The 15,115-nt window shown below is 48.4% G+C and overlaps 1 protein-coding gene across 1 annotated transcript in view; it reads right to left on the minus strand.

Annotated features, from left to right (window-relative positions):
- Positions 1 to 2,464: 2,464 nt before the first annotated feature.
- The window catches only part of LOC116956979 (NXPE family member 4-like), a 28,952-nt gene continuing 16,301 nt past the window's right edge, over positions 2,465 to 15,115 (minus strand). The window contains exons 3-9 of the mRNA XM_076054928.1: positions 14,431 to 14,542; positions 9,007 to 9,701; positions 7,603 to 7,612; positions 6,566 to 6,755; positions 5,299 to 5,511; positions 4,423 to 4,596; positions 2,465 to 3,395 (exon numbers count right to left, since the gene is read on the minus strand). Coding sequence (XP_075911043.1) covers positions 2,863 to 3,395; positions 4,423 to 4,596; positions 5,299 to 5,511; positions 6,566 to 6,755; positions 7,603 to 7,612; positions 9,007 to 9,701; positions 14,431 to 14,511 — 1,896 coding nt within the window. The 5' untranslated portion in view covers positions 14,512 to 14,542 and the 3' untranslated portion in view covers positions 2,465 to 2,862. The remainder of the gene's footprint in view (positions 3,396 to 4,422; positions 4,597 to 5,298; positions 5,512 to 6,565; positions 6,756 to 7,602; positions 7,613 to 9,006; positions 9,702 to 14,430; positions 14,543 to 15,115) is intronic.

The raw sequence follows: 15,115 nt of genomic DNA on the forward strand, positions 1-15,115 counted from the left end.
ATGACATCCTTCACGGAAGGGATCAGGTCACGGATTTTGTGTACTGTATTGAACGGGACCAGGATCTTGTGTTTGTTTAGAATTTTGGAGATCTATTTAGTAACGCCTGCTATATATGGTAGTGTGATGGTTTTGATCGGAGTATCAAGTGGTTGTTTCTGTATGGAGGGAGAAACAGCTTGGCGGATGGTATGGTCAGAGTATCCATTCCTTTTTAGGGCCAGATGTACATGTTTTAATTCACTGGTCAGGTGGTGTTGGTCCGAAATGCAATGAGCCCTGTGGTATAACGTTTTGATGCGAGAATTCTTTTGCGTCAGGTGGTGGTGGGAATTAGGTTTCAAGTAGGAATCTGTGTGGGTGGGTTTCCTGTAGACAGAATGTCCCAATGAGCCATCAGGTCTCCTCTCAAACAGAGCATCCAAGAATGGTAGCTTGCCATCTTTCTCCACTTCTATGGTGAATTTGATGGCGGGGTGTCTGGGATTAATGTGGTCTAGGAAAAGGTTCAAAGCCGGGAGGCCATGTGGCCAAATGACGAAAGTGTCATCTACATATCTCTTCCACAGGGAAGGTCTGAGGGTGGAAGTCTGGATGGCGTCTGATTCAAATTTCTCCATGAAAATATTGGCTATCATTGGTGATAAGGGGGATCCCATGGGGGTACTCTCATTTTGTTTGTCGAAGGAGCCATTCCAAGTAAAGTAGATATTGTTGAGGCAGTGCCTAACCAGTGCAGGTGTATCGGGGTCTAGTCCATGTTGGACCAAATTTCAATTATTTCAATGGTATCAGGTACTGGGACCTTGGTGACCAAAGAGACCACATCGAAGCTGACAAGGATATCGTCAGGGGACAGTACAACGTCTTTGACCATAGAGACCAATTGGGCTGAGTTAAGTACTGCTGAGGCGGTCTTTCCAGTGAAAGGCAGCAAGGTATCTGACAGAAAACGGGCTAGTCTATAGGCAGGGGAGTTGATCGTGGATACGATGGGTCGTAATGGGGTGCCTTCTTTATGAATCTTGGGGAATGACGTTTAATTGGGTCGATTAGGAGGGTCGAACTGGTGATGATCTAGTTGGTTATTATCGTTAGGCTATTAGTAGGGTCATTTTTGATTTTGGAGTAACTTTCATCGTTGAGCAGATTCTGGATTTTGTTGTTGTATGAATCTTTATACAAAATTGCAGTAGCGTTGCCTTTATCGGCTGAGAGGATGACTATTTCACTTCTGTTTTTTAAATTCGCGAGTTCAGAGCGTTCATTTTTGCTGATGTTACGAATGGGTTTCTTAGCGTTCATAAGAATAGTGGCTATTTCAGCTCTCGCAACGTCTGCTTGGATGTGTCCTACGCCTTTGAGGACTCCATCGACCTGAGAGATGATATCATCCACTGGTATGTGTTTTGGGGTGACAGCAAAATTCAGCCCCCTAGCCAGTACTGCTTTCAGATTGTCCGAAATCGGGGTGCTACTCTGATTAATGAAGATTTTGCTAATTCCTTTGTCAAGGCGCTCTGCTTCCTCTCACACAGCTGAAAGGTCGTGGTCTTAGCTTGGCTGTGTTCACTCCAGCGCTGTCCTCTAGACAGTCTGCTCCCTTCACCTGATGAAGGCCACTTGTGTTGTGGCCGAAACGCCGTGAATTTTTTTTATTTGTTGTTGTTTTTTACGTGACTTTACCGAATAGAAACAAAGGGAATGCCCATAGACTCAACACTGCCCATAGACTAACACTACACATATAGATTCAACAATGCCCATAGACTAACACTACCCATATAGATTCAACACTGCCCATAGACTAACACTGGCCATATAGATTCAACACTGCCCATAGACTAATACTACCCATATAGATTCAACACTGCCCATAGACTAACACTACCCACATAGATTCAACAATGCCCATAGACTAACACTGCCCATATAGATTCAACACTGCCCATAGACTCAACGCTGCCATGGTTCGCTGCATGCGGTGCGAAAGAAGTTCAACATACCCTACACACATTCCGAGTTTCGCTCCCACTCAAACACCCAGGGGGCTATCCAACCCTCTTTTTCCAGGGTCCCGTTATTCCGACCGGCCAATTTAAAACTCTGTACAAAAGTGGCCCACCTGGTCTCGAACTCCCCCAAACTCCTTTTCCCAAAAGATTACGTCTCTAATGCTCCATGCTCGCCAATTGCGCTAGGAGTGTGATGTGCCACAGCTTCCATGAAGAGGGGGGGGGGGGGGAGGTTGGCCTCATGATCCTTGGATCGTTAAGGATTTCGCAACATCTGGGGGCACAGCCAGAAAGGGATGAGGGCACGATGAGTTTGCACCGTGCCCGGAAGGGGACACCTTGGGGCAGTCCGGTGACACCTGCGGGGGATTCCCGCCCTTCTTCCCACTCGTCAGCGTGTACGCTCTGTGCGTGATTTGTTTCGTGTCAAACTGGACGTAGTCGCGCGGTGGTGGTATTCATGTTTTTTTTTAATAGATAAAGAGTGGAACAGCCACGCGGATTCGCACAGACGGGAACTTCAACGCACCACTTCCTGAAAATTCTTACCCTTAGCAACCGCCCTTTTAAAATCTGCGTACCCGCCTCCTCTCTGATCTATTCCCTACAGCCGCTCCCCTCTGGCCCCTATATCACCGCCCCTTTCACAATAAGAGTACTCACCCTTCCCTGATCTATCCCGTGGAAAAAAATTAATGCAGCCATTTAAAATGCCATAATGATTTTGCACATATACAAGAGTGACCAGTTTTTCTCTCCCCCATTTCCAAAAAAAACCCCAACTTTGAAACCACCACGAAAAAAAACGATTTCCCCCGGCGATTCTTCGACCGAACGCTGCTGAAATCTAACAAATGTATGACAGAAACAGGTCGACCTGGTTCTTCACTATCCCCTCGACGGGGTGAATTATAGCGGAGTTAATCGACGCGGTCATGTCCCACGCGTCCACGAATGCCACGTTCGCGCCCCTGAACACCTCCAGGGTGATCTCGTTCATCCTGAACGTGCTCCAGTTGTTGAATATCTCGGGGTTGCCTGAGTCTCGCGTGTTGGCCAACTTGACGACGACCCTCGTCTCGGGGCTTCTCAGCAGCAGCCTCCTCACGGCCTCGCCAATGTTGCGCATTCGCGTGCGGAAAACCGCCAGCGGGAAGACGGTGAAGTGAGCCCCCAGGCAGATGCCCACCGCCACGTGGCTCCCGCCGGACATTTCGTCGATGCGACGGGCGATGTGCCGGACGTCTTCCTTGTAGGTGTACGACGCCGTGATGAGCGGGTAGGCGTGGCAGAACCACTCCAGGATGATGTTGTTCTCGTTGTCGATCGCCAACTTCGGTTGATGCGTCCCGGGCTTGTGGAGGTCGAAGCGTTTCAAAGCTGCGCGAGAGAACAGACGAGTGCGTGACGCGGAGAATGCGCCCCTACGTCACGCGTTTGGTTGCGCGCATTCGTACGTGCGTGCCCGAGTGTGCAATGCTGAAGCGGCGGTGAGAAATCGGACCGTTGTATCGAAAGCGAAAGAGGTAACAATGAATAATTGTAAACGTACGGACAGCTACAGGCTTTTAGTTGCCTCGTGGAAGCGAATCAGCAAATAACGCATTGTTTAAATGCATGCCTATACAAGTCACCATTCGTCAATGGGGATTAACCTGTGGGATGCTCTGTTTACGTGACAACCCTTACTAATTGTCTGTGTTGGGCGGTGGCGTCTTTAACGACACATTTATATATGTGTAGTGGTTGAACTTCACACAAACAACTCTTGTCTTTCTTCAACGACTTCTTTATTTTCATCGTTTCACACGTCCTCCACACTTCACCGTATCCTGGACACCACGGCTCACTCGCCGTTTTCGCCCGTCTCGCTCACCACCTTGGTTCCCAGCATCACGTCGCTTTGCTCCGCACACACGTCTTCAACTCTATGCCTACGCTCTCTCCACTGCTGGCTATCCTCCTCAGTTCCTCCGCTATACAGCGTCGTCGCACACAGCGAAACCCAATCTCACTTCTCTGTCTCCACACACCTCGTCTCCAGCTCCTCTATGACTACGCTCTCTCCACTGCTAACGGCTCCGTCTTGCTCAGCTTCGCTATCACTTTGCTCACTCCACTGCTAACTGCTTCGTCTTCATCAGCTAACTCTACACACACTCCACTGCTAACTGCTTCGTTTTCTTCAGCTCAGCTAACTCTACACTCACTCCACTGCTAACTGTTCCGTCTTCCTCAGCTCCGCTAACTCTACACTCACTCCACTGCCAACTGGTTCGTCTTCTTCAGCTCTGCTAACTCTACACTCACTCCACTGCCAACTGGTTCGTCTGCTTGAGCTCTGCTAACTCTACACACCGTCCTGGCTTCTAACTCCGGACCCCAACTCTCCTCAGCTTCCACTCACCGTTCTCTTCAGCTCCGACTCCCCAACTCTCTGTCTCTCCTCCCAATGTATCCCCCTTCTCATTATCGCTAATCAATTGGTCCGCGTGCCTCCGCACACAACGCGTCATCCACCACCTGCCTCCTCTCAGCCATCCCGGCCCCTCTCCAGCCCCGGCAACAGTACCAGCCAATCACCGCCGTTGCTTCCCGTCTACCTTGATTGGCCCAACCAATGACGTCACCTTGCAGCTTCTGCACGTGCCTGTCCTAAAGCGACCCACGCTGTTTACGCCTTCCATAGGCTAGCCCCCAAATAACCCCACACTGTCCGTGTGATCAATACAATCGCGCAGATTCCCCAGCACACCTTCCTACTCCACTACATATGTACATGAAAGAACCAAAAATATGAATCCCTGCAGTCACGAAAGCTTTAAATCAAAATTTCTGTATTATGTTGTAAAATTAAAAAAGGAAGGAAGGGTTAAACATATTAGTATATGAACAATACATTGCGATAGTGTAGTGGTTAGCGCTGCGCTGCGCTACGGACCTAGCGACCCGAGTTCGATTCCCGCTGTGAGTTTACCGTGCAGTAGGCTTCATCCATGATAGAGGTTTTTTTTGGGTTAGATCGCGTAAAACACAAACTTTAAATGTGTGTAGTGGGTTTAATCTCCAACACACAACCGGTCTGTTGCTGAACTGGTAACGAACTGGCCACGTTTTGTTTACGTGACAAACCTCTTGCTGATTGGGCTGTGGCGGGTGGTGGCGGGTTAAACGACACATTCAGATTCACGCGATCCAACCCCGACAAAACAAACACAAACAAACCACCGCCTTTGTTGCGAACGACGACACACGACGACGATCGCCATCAGCGGCCCCTTACCTTTGACGAACTTGTTGAGGTACTCCCAATACTGCCTGATGGTGGAATCGCCAAACAGGTACACCTCCTTGTGCCTCAAGCAGTCGGTGACGTTCGCCGGCGTGTCGAAGCGCCTCGCGCCGCACACCGTCGACTGCCAAGCGCCCTTGAGGTAAAAGCCGCTGGGGCTTGGCAATCCTAACCCGGGCACGCACCTCGTTGTCGGGACTTCGACTGGACGCACGTGGAGGGGAAGGGAGAGGGGAGTGAAAGAGGGAGATTGGAGATCCGTGTCGCACGCTACATCTCACCCGGCACTGCGAAAAATTGTCCGCCCGCTTCCAACGTCATTATGTCCAAGGTGGGTGCGTGTACCAGTCCGGTGATCGGCAAACGCGGCCGTGTTGCTGAAACATAAAAAGTGTGAGCGGCGCTACGTAACATGGGCTCGCAGAGCGGGAGTCTTCGAGATTTTGGAGTGGTAAGTACGGTGCAGTCGATACGGTAACTTTTTAACAGTAGGATAAACATTGGTAAGGCACTGCCTTATACCAACACTTTCTTCACCTGGAATGTTACATTCTACAAACAGAATGAAGGTACCCCCAATGGGCTCTCCCCTATCACCAGTGGTAATGAACATTTCCACGGAGAAATTTGAGACAGACGCCATCCAGACATCCAGCCGGCGTCCTTCCTTGCGGAAGAGATCCGTAGATGGCACTCTTGTTATTTCCTTTGAACCCATCTACGCGACTTTACCGAAAGACCCAAGAAAGAAAATGCGCTGCATGTTGACTCTAAAGGGGGAGGGAAACAACGGAGGAGAGACACGGAAACTCCAAATATACAGCGGGCATCGTCAGGGTCCCGGATCGAACCCACGAACCTCCCGCACATCAGGCGAGGTAGTCAGCATCTTCCTATTCACCGGGGTGTCTTTTCAGCTGTGGTTGGCCCACGATAGCAGTTAGCTAGAGATAGAGAATGTGCTGCATACTCTTTTGTTCATTCGGTAAAGTCACGTAGAAAACTAATAATAATAATAGATTACGACGTTTCGATCGCCGCGCAAGCGATCGTCCTGAGGTGGGATAGCGATCGCATGTGTGGCGATCGAAACGTCGTGATCCATTATTATATTTCTACGTGACTTTAGCGAAAGAACCAAAGAGTATAGATTCCTGCAGTCACGAAAGCTTAATATCAATATGCTACGTAGTAAAAACAAACTTGGTTCTGATTTATGATCGTTGTTACATTGGTTGATGTCAAAATGACAACTTACCGTTGCTTGCATTAGCTTGCAACGTGTAGCTTATTGGTATGGGTTCGTGAAGCTGCCCACTGTGAATGACAACGAAGATTGTGTTAGTGGGAGAGGGTGCCTCAAAACATGAACAGGGTGGCCCAAAAGTTAGGACACATAGGGTTGTTAATTCATAGGGTGGCCCAAAAGTCAGGACACATAGGGGTTGTTGTTATACTGGGTGGCCCAAAAGTCAGGACACATAGGGTTGTTGTTATACTGGGTGGCCCAAAAGTCAGGACACATAGGGGTTGTTGTTATACTGGGTGGCCCAAAAGTCAGGACACATAGGGTTGTTGTTATACTGGGTGGCTCAAAAGTCAGGACACGTAGGGGTTGTTGATATACTGGGTGGCCCAAAAGTCAGGACACATAGGGTTGTTGTTATACTGGGTGGCTCAAAAGTCAGGACACGTAGGGGTTGTTGTTATGCAGGGTGGCCCGAAAGTCAGGACACATAGAGTTGTTGTTATACTGGGTGGCCCAAAAGTCAGGACACATAAGGTTGTTGTTATACTGGGTGGCTCAAAGTCAAAACACATAGGGTTGTTGTTGTTATACTGGGTGGTTCAAAAGTCAGGACACATAGGGGTTGTTGTTATACTGCGTGGCCAAAAAGTCAGGACACATAGGGTTGTTGTTATACTGGGTGGCTCAAAAGTCAAGACACATAGGGGTTGTTGTTATACTGGGTGGCCCAAAAGTCAAGACACATAGGGTTGTTAATTCATAGGATGGCCCAAAAGTCAGGACACATAGGGTTGTTGTTATACTGGGTGGCTCAAAAGTCAAGACACATAGGGTTGTTGTTATACTGGGTGGCAAAAATTTCAAGACACGTAGGGGTTGTTGATATACTGGGTAGCCCAAAAGTCAGGACACATAGAGTTGTTGATATACTGGGTGGCTCAAAAGTCAGGACACATGACTCTCCTTCCCATAAAATGTATAATTTTAAATAAAGCTGTCTCTTTTTGTTTTTCATTAATATTTATTTATTTTAATTTGCTACTCACCTCTCTTACGCTAATCGTTGCGCGCAGTCGCAAATGAATTTGCTCGGTCGGTATTAGCCACTGAGATTGTGACGGGGTTCAGTCTTCATTCCTGTGGCTGCTCTATGCCCCCTGTATCGTTCCCATTCTGCTGTAATGGTGCACCGATGCACCACTTTATGCAATCCATCGATTGTTTGATTGCACGCGCATCGAGCTTATTTCGCACCACCGTACGTAGCCAACCGTGGCTAATCGTAGATGCAGGGGAAGGACAACAACGTGAACACAACAACGAGTAGCAAACTCAAACACCTAACAAGGAATTCCTGAACACGGGCCAGAAGTGAGATTTTTTTCTTTTTTAACAAAATGGGGCTAGAAATATGTGATTTTAGTGAAATACACACGAAGTATTAAATATTCTTACTGCTATTAAGCGGAATGAAACAGTTGCTTAGCGCTATCCAATGTGGCAGGGCACGTGACATTTTCTCTTTTGTTACTGAAATTGTCACGGGTAAATTTGTTCTTCTTAAATAAACAAAGAAGTTGTTTTCTCCTTACCCCTTCTTCCTTTTGCCGCACAAGTGACATGAAAGAGAGAAAGAAACAAAAAATTAACACCAACGACAAGGCCACTGACTTTCCACTTGAGATGCCTCGCCATTCAAACGCGTACCATCTGCAGAACGTGAAGAACCAGTGGCATCTACATCTGTAGAATGTGAAGAACCAGTGGCATCTACATCTACAGGACATAAAGACCCAGTGACATCTCCATCTGCAGAACGTGAAGAACCAGTGGAATCTACATCTGTAGAATGTGAAGAACCAGTGGCATCTACATCTACAGGACATGAAGAACCAGTGGCATCTACATCTACAGGACATAAAGAACCAGTGGCATCTACATCTTCAGAATATGAAGAGCCAGTGGCATCTACATCTACAGAACGTGAGGAAAACCAGTGGCATTTACATCTGCAGGACATGAAGCACCAGTGGTATCTACATCAGCAGGACACTTATGTACGTGCATGTACGTGAACACTTAGATATACACGTACATACACATACGTCATTGGAACAGGGAAAGGGTCAATTGGCTGTGTCAAGTGGACAAGGGTTCGCGACCCCTCCACTGTACACGATCAGAACCCAACAAACAGTTGGCTGTGTCGGGTGGTGGCAGCTTTTAACATTTATACATTTACGCGATCTAACATTTTTTTGTGTGAAAAATAAATAAATAACCTTTATTATGGATGACATTGGTCACGAAAGCCGACGTGTTAAAAAGCAAAGCGATCGTGAATCCCATTTGGTGGGCCCACGACGAAACCATCGCAAGCCGACGCTGAGATGTTGAGGGGGTGCGAGGGGGGTCAAAATCCGATCTTTCCAACCCATCCGATTTCTCACCTCGAGAAGAGCTGGCGCTCCTCGGCCGTGAAGATGCGCGCGTACTTGTTGTACGACGAGTAGCCCTCCAGCGAGTAGCAGGGCAGCTCCCCCGGCCTCACGCACGACCACGCCTCGCCGCGCTCCGCGTCCCCAAAGTCGCACAGCTCGCCGCCTCCCACCGTCGCGTTCAGGAACACGTGGCAGGCTGAGCGCTCCTTCCGCCCGCCGGACACGAACGTGCCCCAGAAGCTGACCTTGTCGGGCACGGCCTCGCGCACCCTCTCCAGCACCGCGACCTCCTCGCTCGAGTGCACGAGCGCCACCTCGGGGCGGCTCTCGCCGGGCCACGAGACGCGGAAGGACACGAGGTACGTGCCGTCGCCGCGGTCGGTGACGGCGCCCGAGACGGCCGCGCCGAGCCTCGCGTTCGAGAGCCTGGCGAGGAGGAAGTCGCCGCCGTGGCGCTTGGGGCGCCCGGCGAAGTCGCGCATCTGGACCTCGACGAGGAGGGTGTCGCCCACGCTGAGCGGCGTCCCCGAGCTGCCGTTGACGACCGTGGCGATGCTTTTGGCGGCCGACGAGGCGAAGGTGACGTCCCGCAACGGCGGCGGCCGCCACTTCGTGGGGCCCGGTATCATTTTTGTCGCCGGGCGGAGGCGATCGCTTTGCTGATAGTGCAGCTTTGGCGCCACGTGTTTCTGCTGGTTGAACGTCTTGACGAGGAGAAAAGAAAAACAAAAAATGGGAACATTGTCAGAAACGAGCGATTGTTTTGCATTGTTAGTCGATAGTAGAAAGTGATTTGTGTACGGCGTCCGCAGCCAGTGTGTTAGCTCGCCAATGATTAATGACGTGTATAATTGCGCTAGATTTGACGAAATAACTTCTTTAGAACCGCTTGTCGTTGCGAATTTGTCCCAGTGGATGAGAGTGTCGCCTCAATGGGACTTTGGGTCTCAGAAAGGAAAACTCTGCCCCGGTTGTCTGTGTTTATGCACCAAACGGCAGTTCAGAGTTTTACGGCCTTCTTGGAGACGGGTAGGGTGCAGTGCTCGACAGAGCTGCCGCCTACTGACTCCACAGCCTTACTGGGCGACTTCAATGCTCACCTGGGAAGCGATGGAGAAATTCTGGAGAGGCGTGATTGGGAGGAATGGCTCCCCTGATCTGAGACGTTATTGGAATTCTGCGCTAGACACGGAATGTCAAAAACAAACACCGTGTCAGAACACAAGGATGCTCATGAGTGTACTTGGTACCAGAGCACCTTGAGCCGAAGGTCACTGATTGACTTCATAGTTGTATCATCGGACCTAAGGCCGTATGTTCTGGACACTTGGATGAGGAGAGGGGCAGAGCTGTCGACTGATCACCACCTGGTGGTAAGTTGGATCCGACGCTTTTGGGGCAACCAACCAGATGGACGTGGAAGCCCCAAGCGAATAGTGCCGGGTTTTCTGGGAACATCTGGCGGAAGACCCGGTGCAGAAATATTTGAACTTCCGCCTCTGGGATAAGTTCTCCTGCACTCCAGGGGAGGTCATGGACATTAAGTCAGAGTGGACGATGTTCAGAACCTCGATTATGGATGCAGCTGCGAAAATCTGTGGCCTGCAGGCAGTTGGTGCCTGTCATGGCGGTAAACCTAGGACCTGCTCGTGGCCTCCGGTGGTGAGGGAAGCTCCCAAGTTGAAGGAGGAGGCTTTCCGATTGAGAGGCACCGGCTTGCCAAGAGGACGACAGTGGTTGCAGTCGCCGAAGAGAAAGCCCCAGAGCATGGGAGGAGTTTGGAGAGGCCACGGAGAGGGCCTCAAAGATGTCCTGGCAAAACCATCCGACGCCTTGAAGGGATCAACGGGACGTGGCCCGGGGCTGTTCTCAGTAAGGGTGGTGCCGTAACATCGACCTCAACTGAGGAGGTAGTGGAGAGGTAGAAGGGACAATTTGAGGCACTCCTCAACCCGGTGGGCGTGCCCCCCTCTCAGGAGGCAGCCTTGGAAACAGCTGGGGGGGGGGGGGGGTGGTCGGATCCATCACGGCTGCTGAAATCGCTGTGGCGGTCGAGATCCTTCATAGCGGCGAAACTGCTGGGGTGGACGAGATTAGCCCAGAGTTGTTGAAAGCTCTGGGCAGTGCAGGAGTGCCGTGGTTAACACGCCTCTTCAATGTTGCATGGAAGGTGGGTGCAGTACCTCTGGATTCGGTAAACTAAGGTTGTGGTTCCCCTTTGTATGAAAGGGGACCAGAGGGCGTGCTCCAACTACCGAGGGATCACACTCCTCAGCGTCTCAGGTAAAGGCTTTGCCAGAGTGCTGGAGTCGAAGGCTCCACTCAGTGGTCGAGCCTCAAATTCAGGAGGAGAAATGCAGATTCCATCATGGTCGTGGAACCATGGACCAGCTCTTTTTCCCTCTCACATATATTTGAGGGGTCATGGGAATATGCTTCTCTAGTCTACCTCTGTTTTGTCGACTTGGAAAAGCGCATGTGGCCATGTTCCCCGCAATGTCTTGTGAGATGTGCTGTGAGAGCACGATGTACCCGTGCCGCTTTCATGTGCTATCCGGTCCCCTCTATTCCCGGAGTGAGAGCTGTGTCCATATTCTTGGTGCTAAATCAAAGTCGTTCACTGTGGGTGTTGGACTCCGCCAAGAGTACATCTTGTCTCCACTCCTGTTTGTCATTTCCATGGACAGGATGTCAAGGCTGCAGCCAAGGTAGGGAGAGTATACAATATGGGTGGCAAGGAGGTGGCATCACTGCTATTTTGCAGATGTCATTGTCCTCTTTACCTCGTCGGTCTGTGATATCCGGCGTGCACTTGGAACGGTTCGATGCCGAGTGTGAAGCGGCTGGAATGAGGGATGAGGATCGCCACCTCAATATCTGCGGTCCATGGTTCACTCCCAGGAAATGGTGGAGTGTTCTCTCCAGGTGAGGGGGGGAGGGGGGGTGGCAACAGCTGCCCTTCGCGAAGGAGTTTAAGCACCTCAGGGTCTCGTTTGCGAGTGATGGCTATTGGGAGTGAGAACTCAGCCGTGGGATTGGTGCGGCGTCCGCAATGATCCAGGTTCCTGAACCGTTCCGCAGTAGTGTAGCGGGAGCTGAGTTCTCGAACGAAGATCTCGGGTTACCCGTCGATCTACGTTCCCACCCTCAACTATGGCCGTGAGGTTTGAGTAATGACCGAAAGGATGAAATCGCGGGTACAAGGGGCCGAAAAGAGGCTTCTCCGCAGGGTTGCCGGGCCTCACCACTCTCCGTGATCGGGAGAGGAGCTCGGTAATCTGGGAGAGCATCAGAGTCGAGCCGCCGCTCCTGCAGATCGAGAGCAGCCAGTTGAGGTGGTTCGGGCACCCGGTAAGGATGCCGCACCCCCCGGTAGACTCCCCCTGGAACTCTACCGGGCAGGAACGTCCCACCGGACGAAGACCCTGGGGCCGGCCAAGAACAACGCTGCTGGCGGGACGATGTCGCTCAGCTGGCCTGGGAACGCCTGGGAATTCCCCAGGAAGTGCCAGAGTCTGTGTATAGTAGCATAGTGTAGTAGTGTATAGTAGTGTAGTGTATAGTAGTGTAGTCTATAGTGTAGTTTATAGTAGTGTATATTGTAGTGTATAGTGTACCATATAGTAGTGTAGTTTAAAGTAGTGTAGTGTATAGTAGTTTATAGTAGTATATAGAAGTGGAGTGTATAGTGTAGTGTATAGTAGTGTAGTGTATGGTAGTGTATAGTAGTGTCGTCTATAGTGTAGTTTATAGTAGTGCATAGTGTAGTGTATAGTGTAATATATAGTAGTGTAGTTTATAGTAGTGTAGTGTATAGTAGTTTATAGTAGTGCATAGAAGTGGAGTGTATAGTGTAGTGTATAGTAGTGTAGTGTATGGTAGTGTATAGTAGTGTGGTGTATAGTAGTGTAGTGTATGGTAATGTAGTGTAGAGTAGTGTAGTCTATCGTAGTGTAGTGTATATTAGTATATTCTACAGTAGTGTAGTGTATCATAGTGTGTGCATAGTAGTCTATAGTAGTGTAGTGTATAGTAGTGTAGTGTATGGTAGTATAGTATATAGTAATGTAGAGTAGTGTTGTGTATAGTAGTGTTGTGTATAGCGTGCTGCTGCTGTGACCCTCACTTGGACAAAGAGCATTGAGAAACAAATAAACGGACACTACACTATACACTACACTCTCATACACCACGACTATACAATACACTACTATACATTACATTACTGTACACTACACTATACACCACTATACACTACAGTATATATGACACTACTATACACTACACTACACCATACACTACACTCTTTACTACACTATACACTACTATACACTACACTACTGTACACTACACTCCTATACACCACGACCATACACTACACCACTAAAACTAGATTGACGAACTTGTTTCTAGAGAACTGCTTTTTCTGTTTAGTTTGCTTTGCTTTCCCTGCACCTCTGATTACCATGGTTGGCTACGTATGGTGCGAAAGAAGTTCAACATACGTATATACACACTATGCACGACACTACTACAGACTACAATCTACACTACACACAGTATGCTACACACTACATATAATACACTGCACTACACACTACGCTACTATACAGAACTACTATACACTAAATTTTGATTTAAAGATTTCGTGACTGCAGGGATTCATATTCTTGATTCTTTCGGTAAAGTCACGTAGAAGGGAAGTAATAAAATAATATAAATGTTTTTATTATTTTAAAAATATTTTTTTTTTATTGTTTCCCTTCTACGTGACTTTACTATACACTACACTACTATAGTACACTACTACTATGCAGCACTACTATACACTACACTATACACTACACTACTATACAGTACACTACTATACACTACACTACTAAACACGGCACTACACACTACACTACTATACACTACACTATACTACTATACACGGCACTACACACTACACTACTATACACTACACTATTATACACTACACTACTATACAGTACACTACTAAACACTACACTACTATACACTACACTACTATACACGGCACTACACACTACACTACTATACACTACACTATACACTACACTACTATACACGGCACTACACACTACACTACTATACACTACACTATTATACACTACTATACAGTACACTACTATACACTACACCACTATACACTACACAACTATACACTACACTACTATACACTACTATACTATACAATACACTACTATACACGGCACTACACACTAAACTACTATACAGCACTGCTATTCACTGCACCACGAAAGTAAATTGAAAACCCATTTCAACAGAAGTGCTTTTTGCGTGCAGTTTGTTGTCCTTCCCCTGCACCTCCGATTCGCCACGGTTGGCTACCTTACAGTGGTGCGATAGAAGTTCAACATAGGTGCGTACACTATGCTTCCGACAGCGTACCTTGAAGTATCCCGAGGAAAGGAAAATCATGACCAGTAACAAAATAAACACGAAGACGGCCGTCTTTATTTTCGAGCCCATGACACTCTGTTGATGACCCGTTCAATCTTCCCTGCAAATTTGAAATTCAAACAACAAAAAAAAAATGTGTTACACCCTTTCAGGCGAAACCGACAAAAAGGCAACACCGAACAACAACTTTTTTTGATGAGTTTAACATTCAGCAGCAGCAGCAGCAGGAAGAGAAGGAGTAGTCTTTCGCGACAAATATTACCCACATGTAACGAAGATCGATACCCGTTTCTTCAATAGTGAACCTTATGTCGGGAACCCGGGGTTCCGAATAAACGGAAGTCAAAATCGTAATGAATGAATGTATTCTTTGGTTCCTTCGGTAAAGTCACGTAGAAGATAAAATCAAATAGTAACAGAATACGACGTTTCGGTTGCAACACAAGCAAGCATCATCAGGTAAGAATAAATGATAAAATAAAGACACGGGAACAGCATAGGCAGACACACATGCAGAGAGAGAGAGACACACACACAAAGACACACCGAGCGAGACACACACCAAGACAAACAGAGTCATTCCTGCAGTCACGAAAGCTTCGGATCTAGTTTCATGAATTTCGATGTAAAGCTTTCGTGACTGCAAGGATTCATTTTCTTTGGTTCTTTCGAT

The sequence above is a fragment of the Petromyzon marinus genome, chromosome 68, assembly GCF_048934315.1.
Source record: "Petromyzon marinus isolate PM22_M1 ecotype Great Lakes invasive population chromosome 68, UKy_Petmar_22M1.pri1.0, whole genome shotgun sequence".
Classification (NCBI taxonomy): Eukaryota; Metazoa; Chordata; class Hyperoartia; order Petromyzontiformes; family Petromyzontidae; genus Petromyzon; species Petromyzon marinus.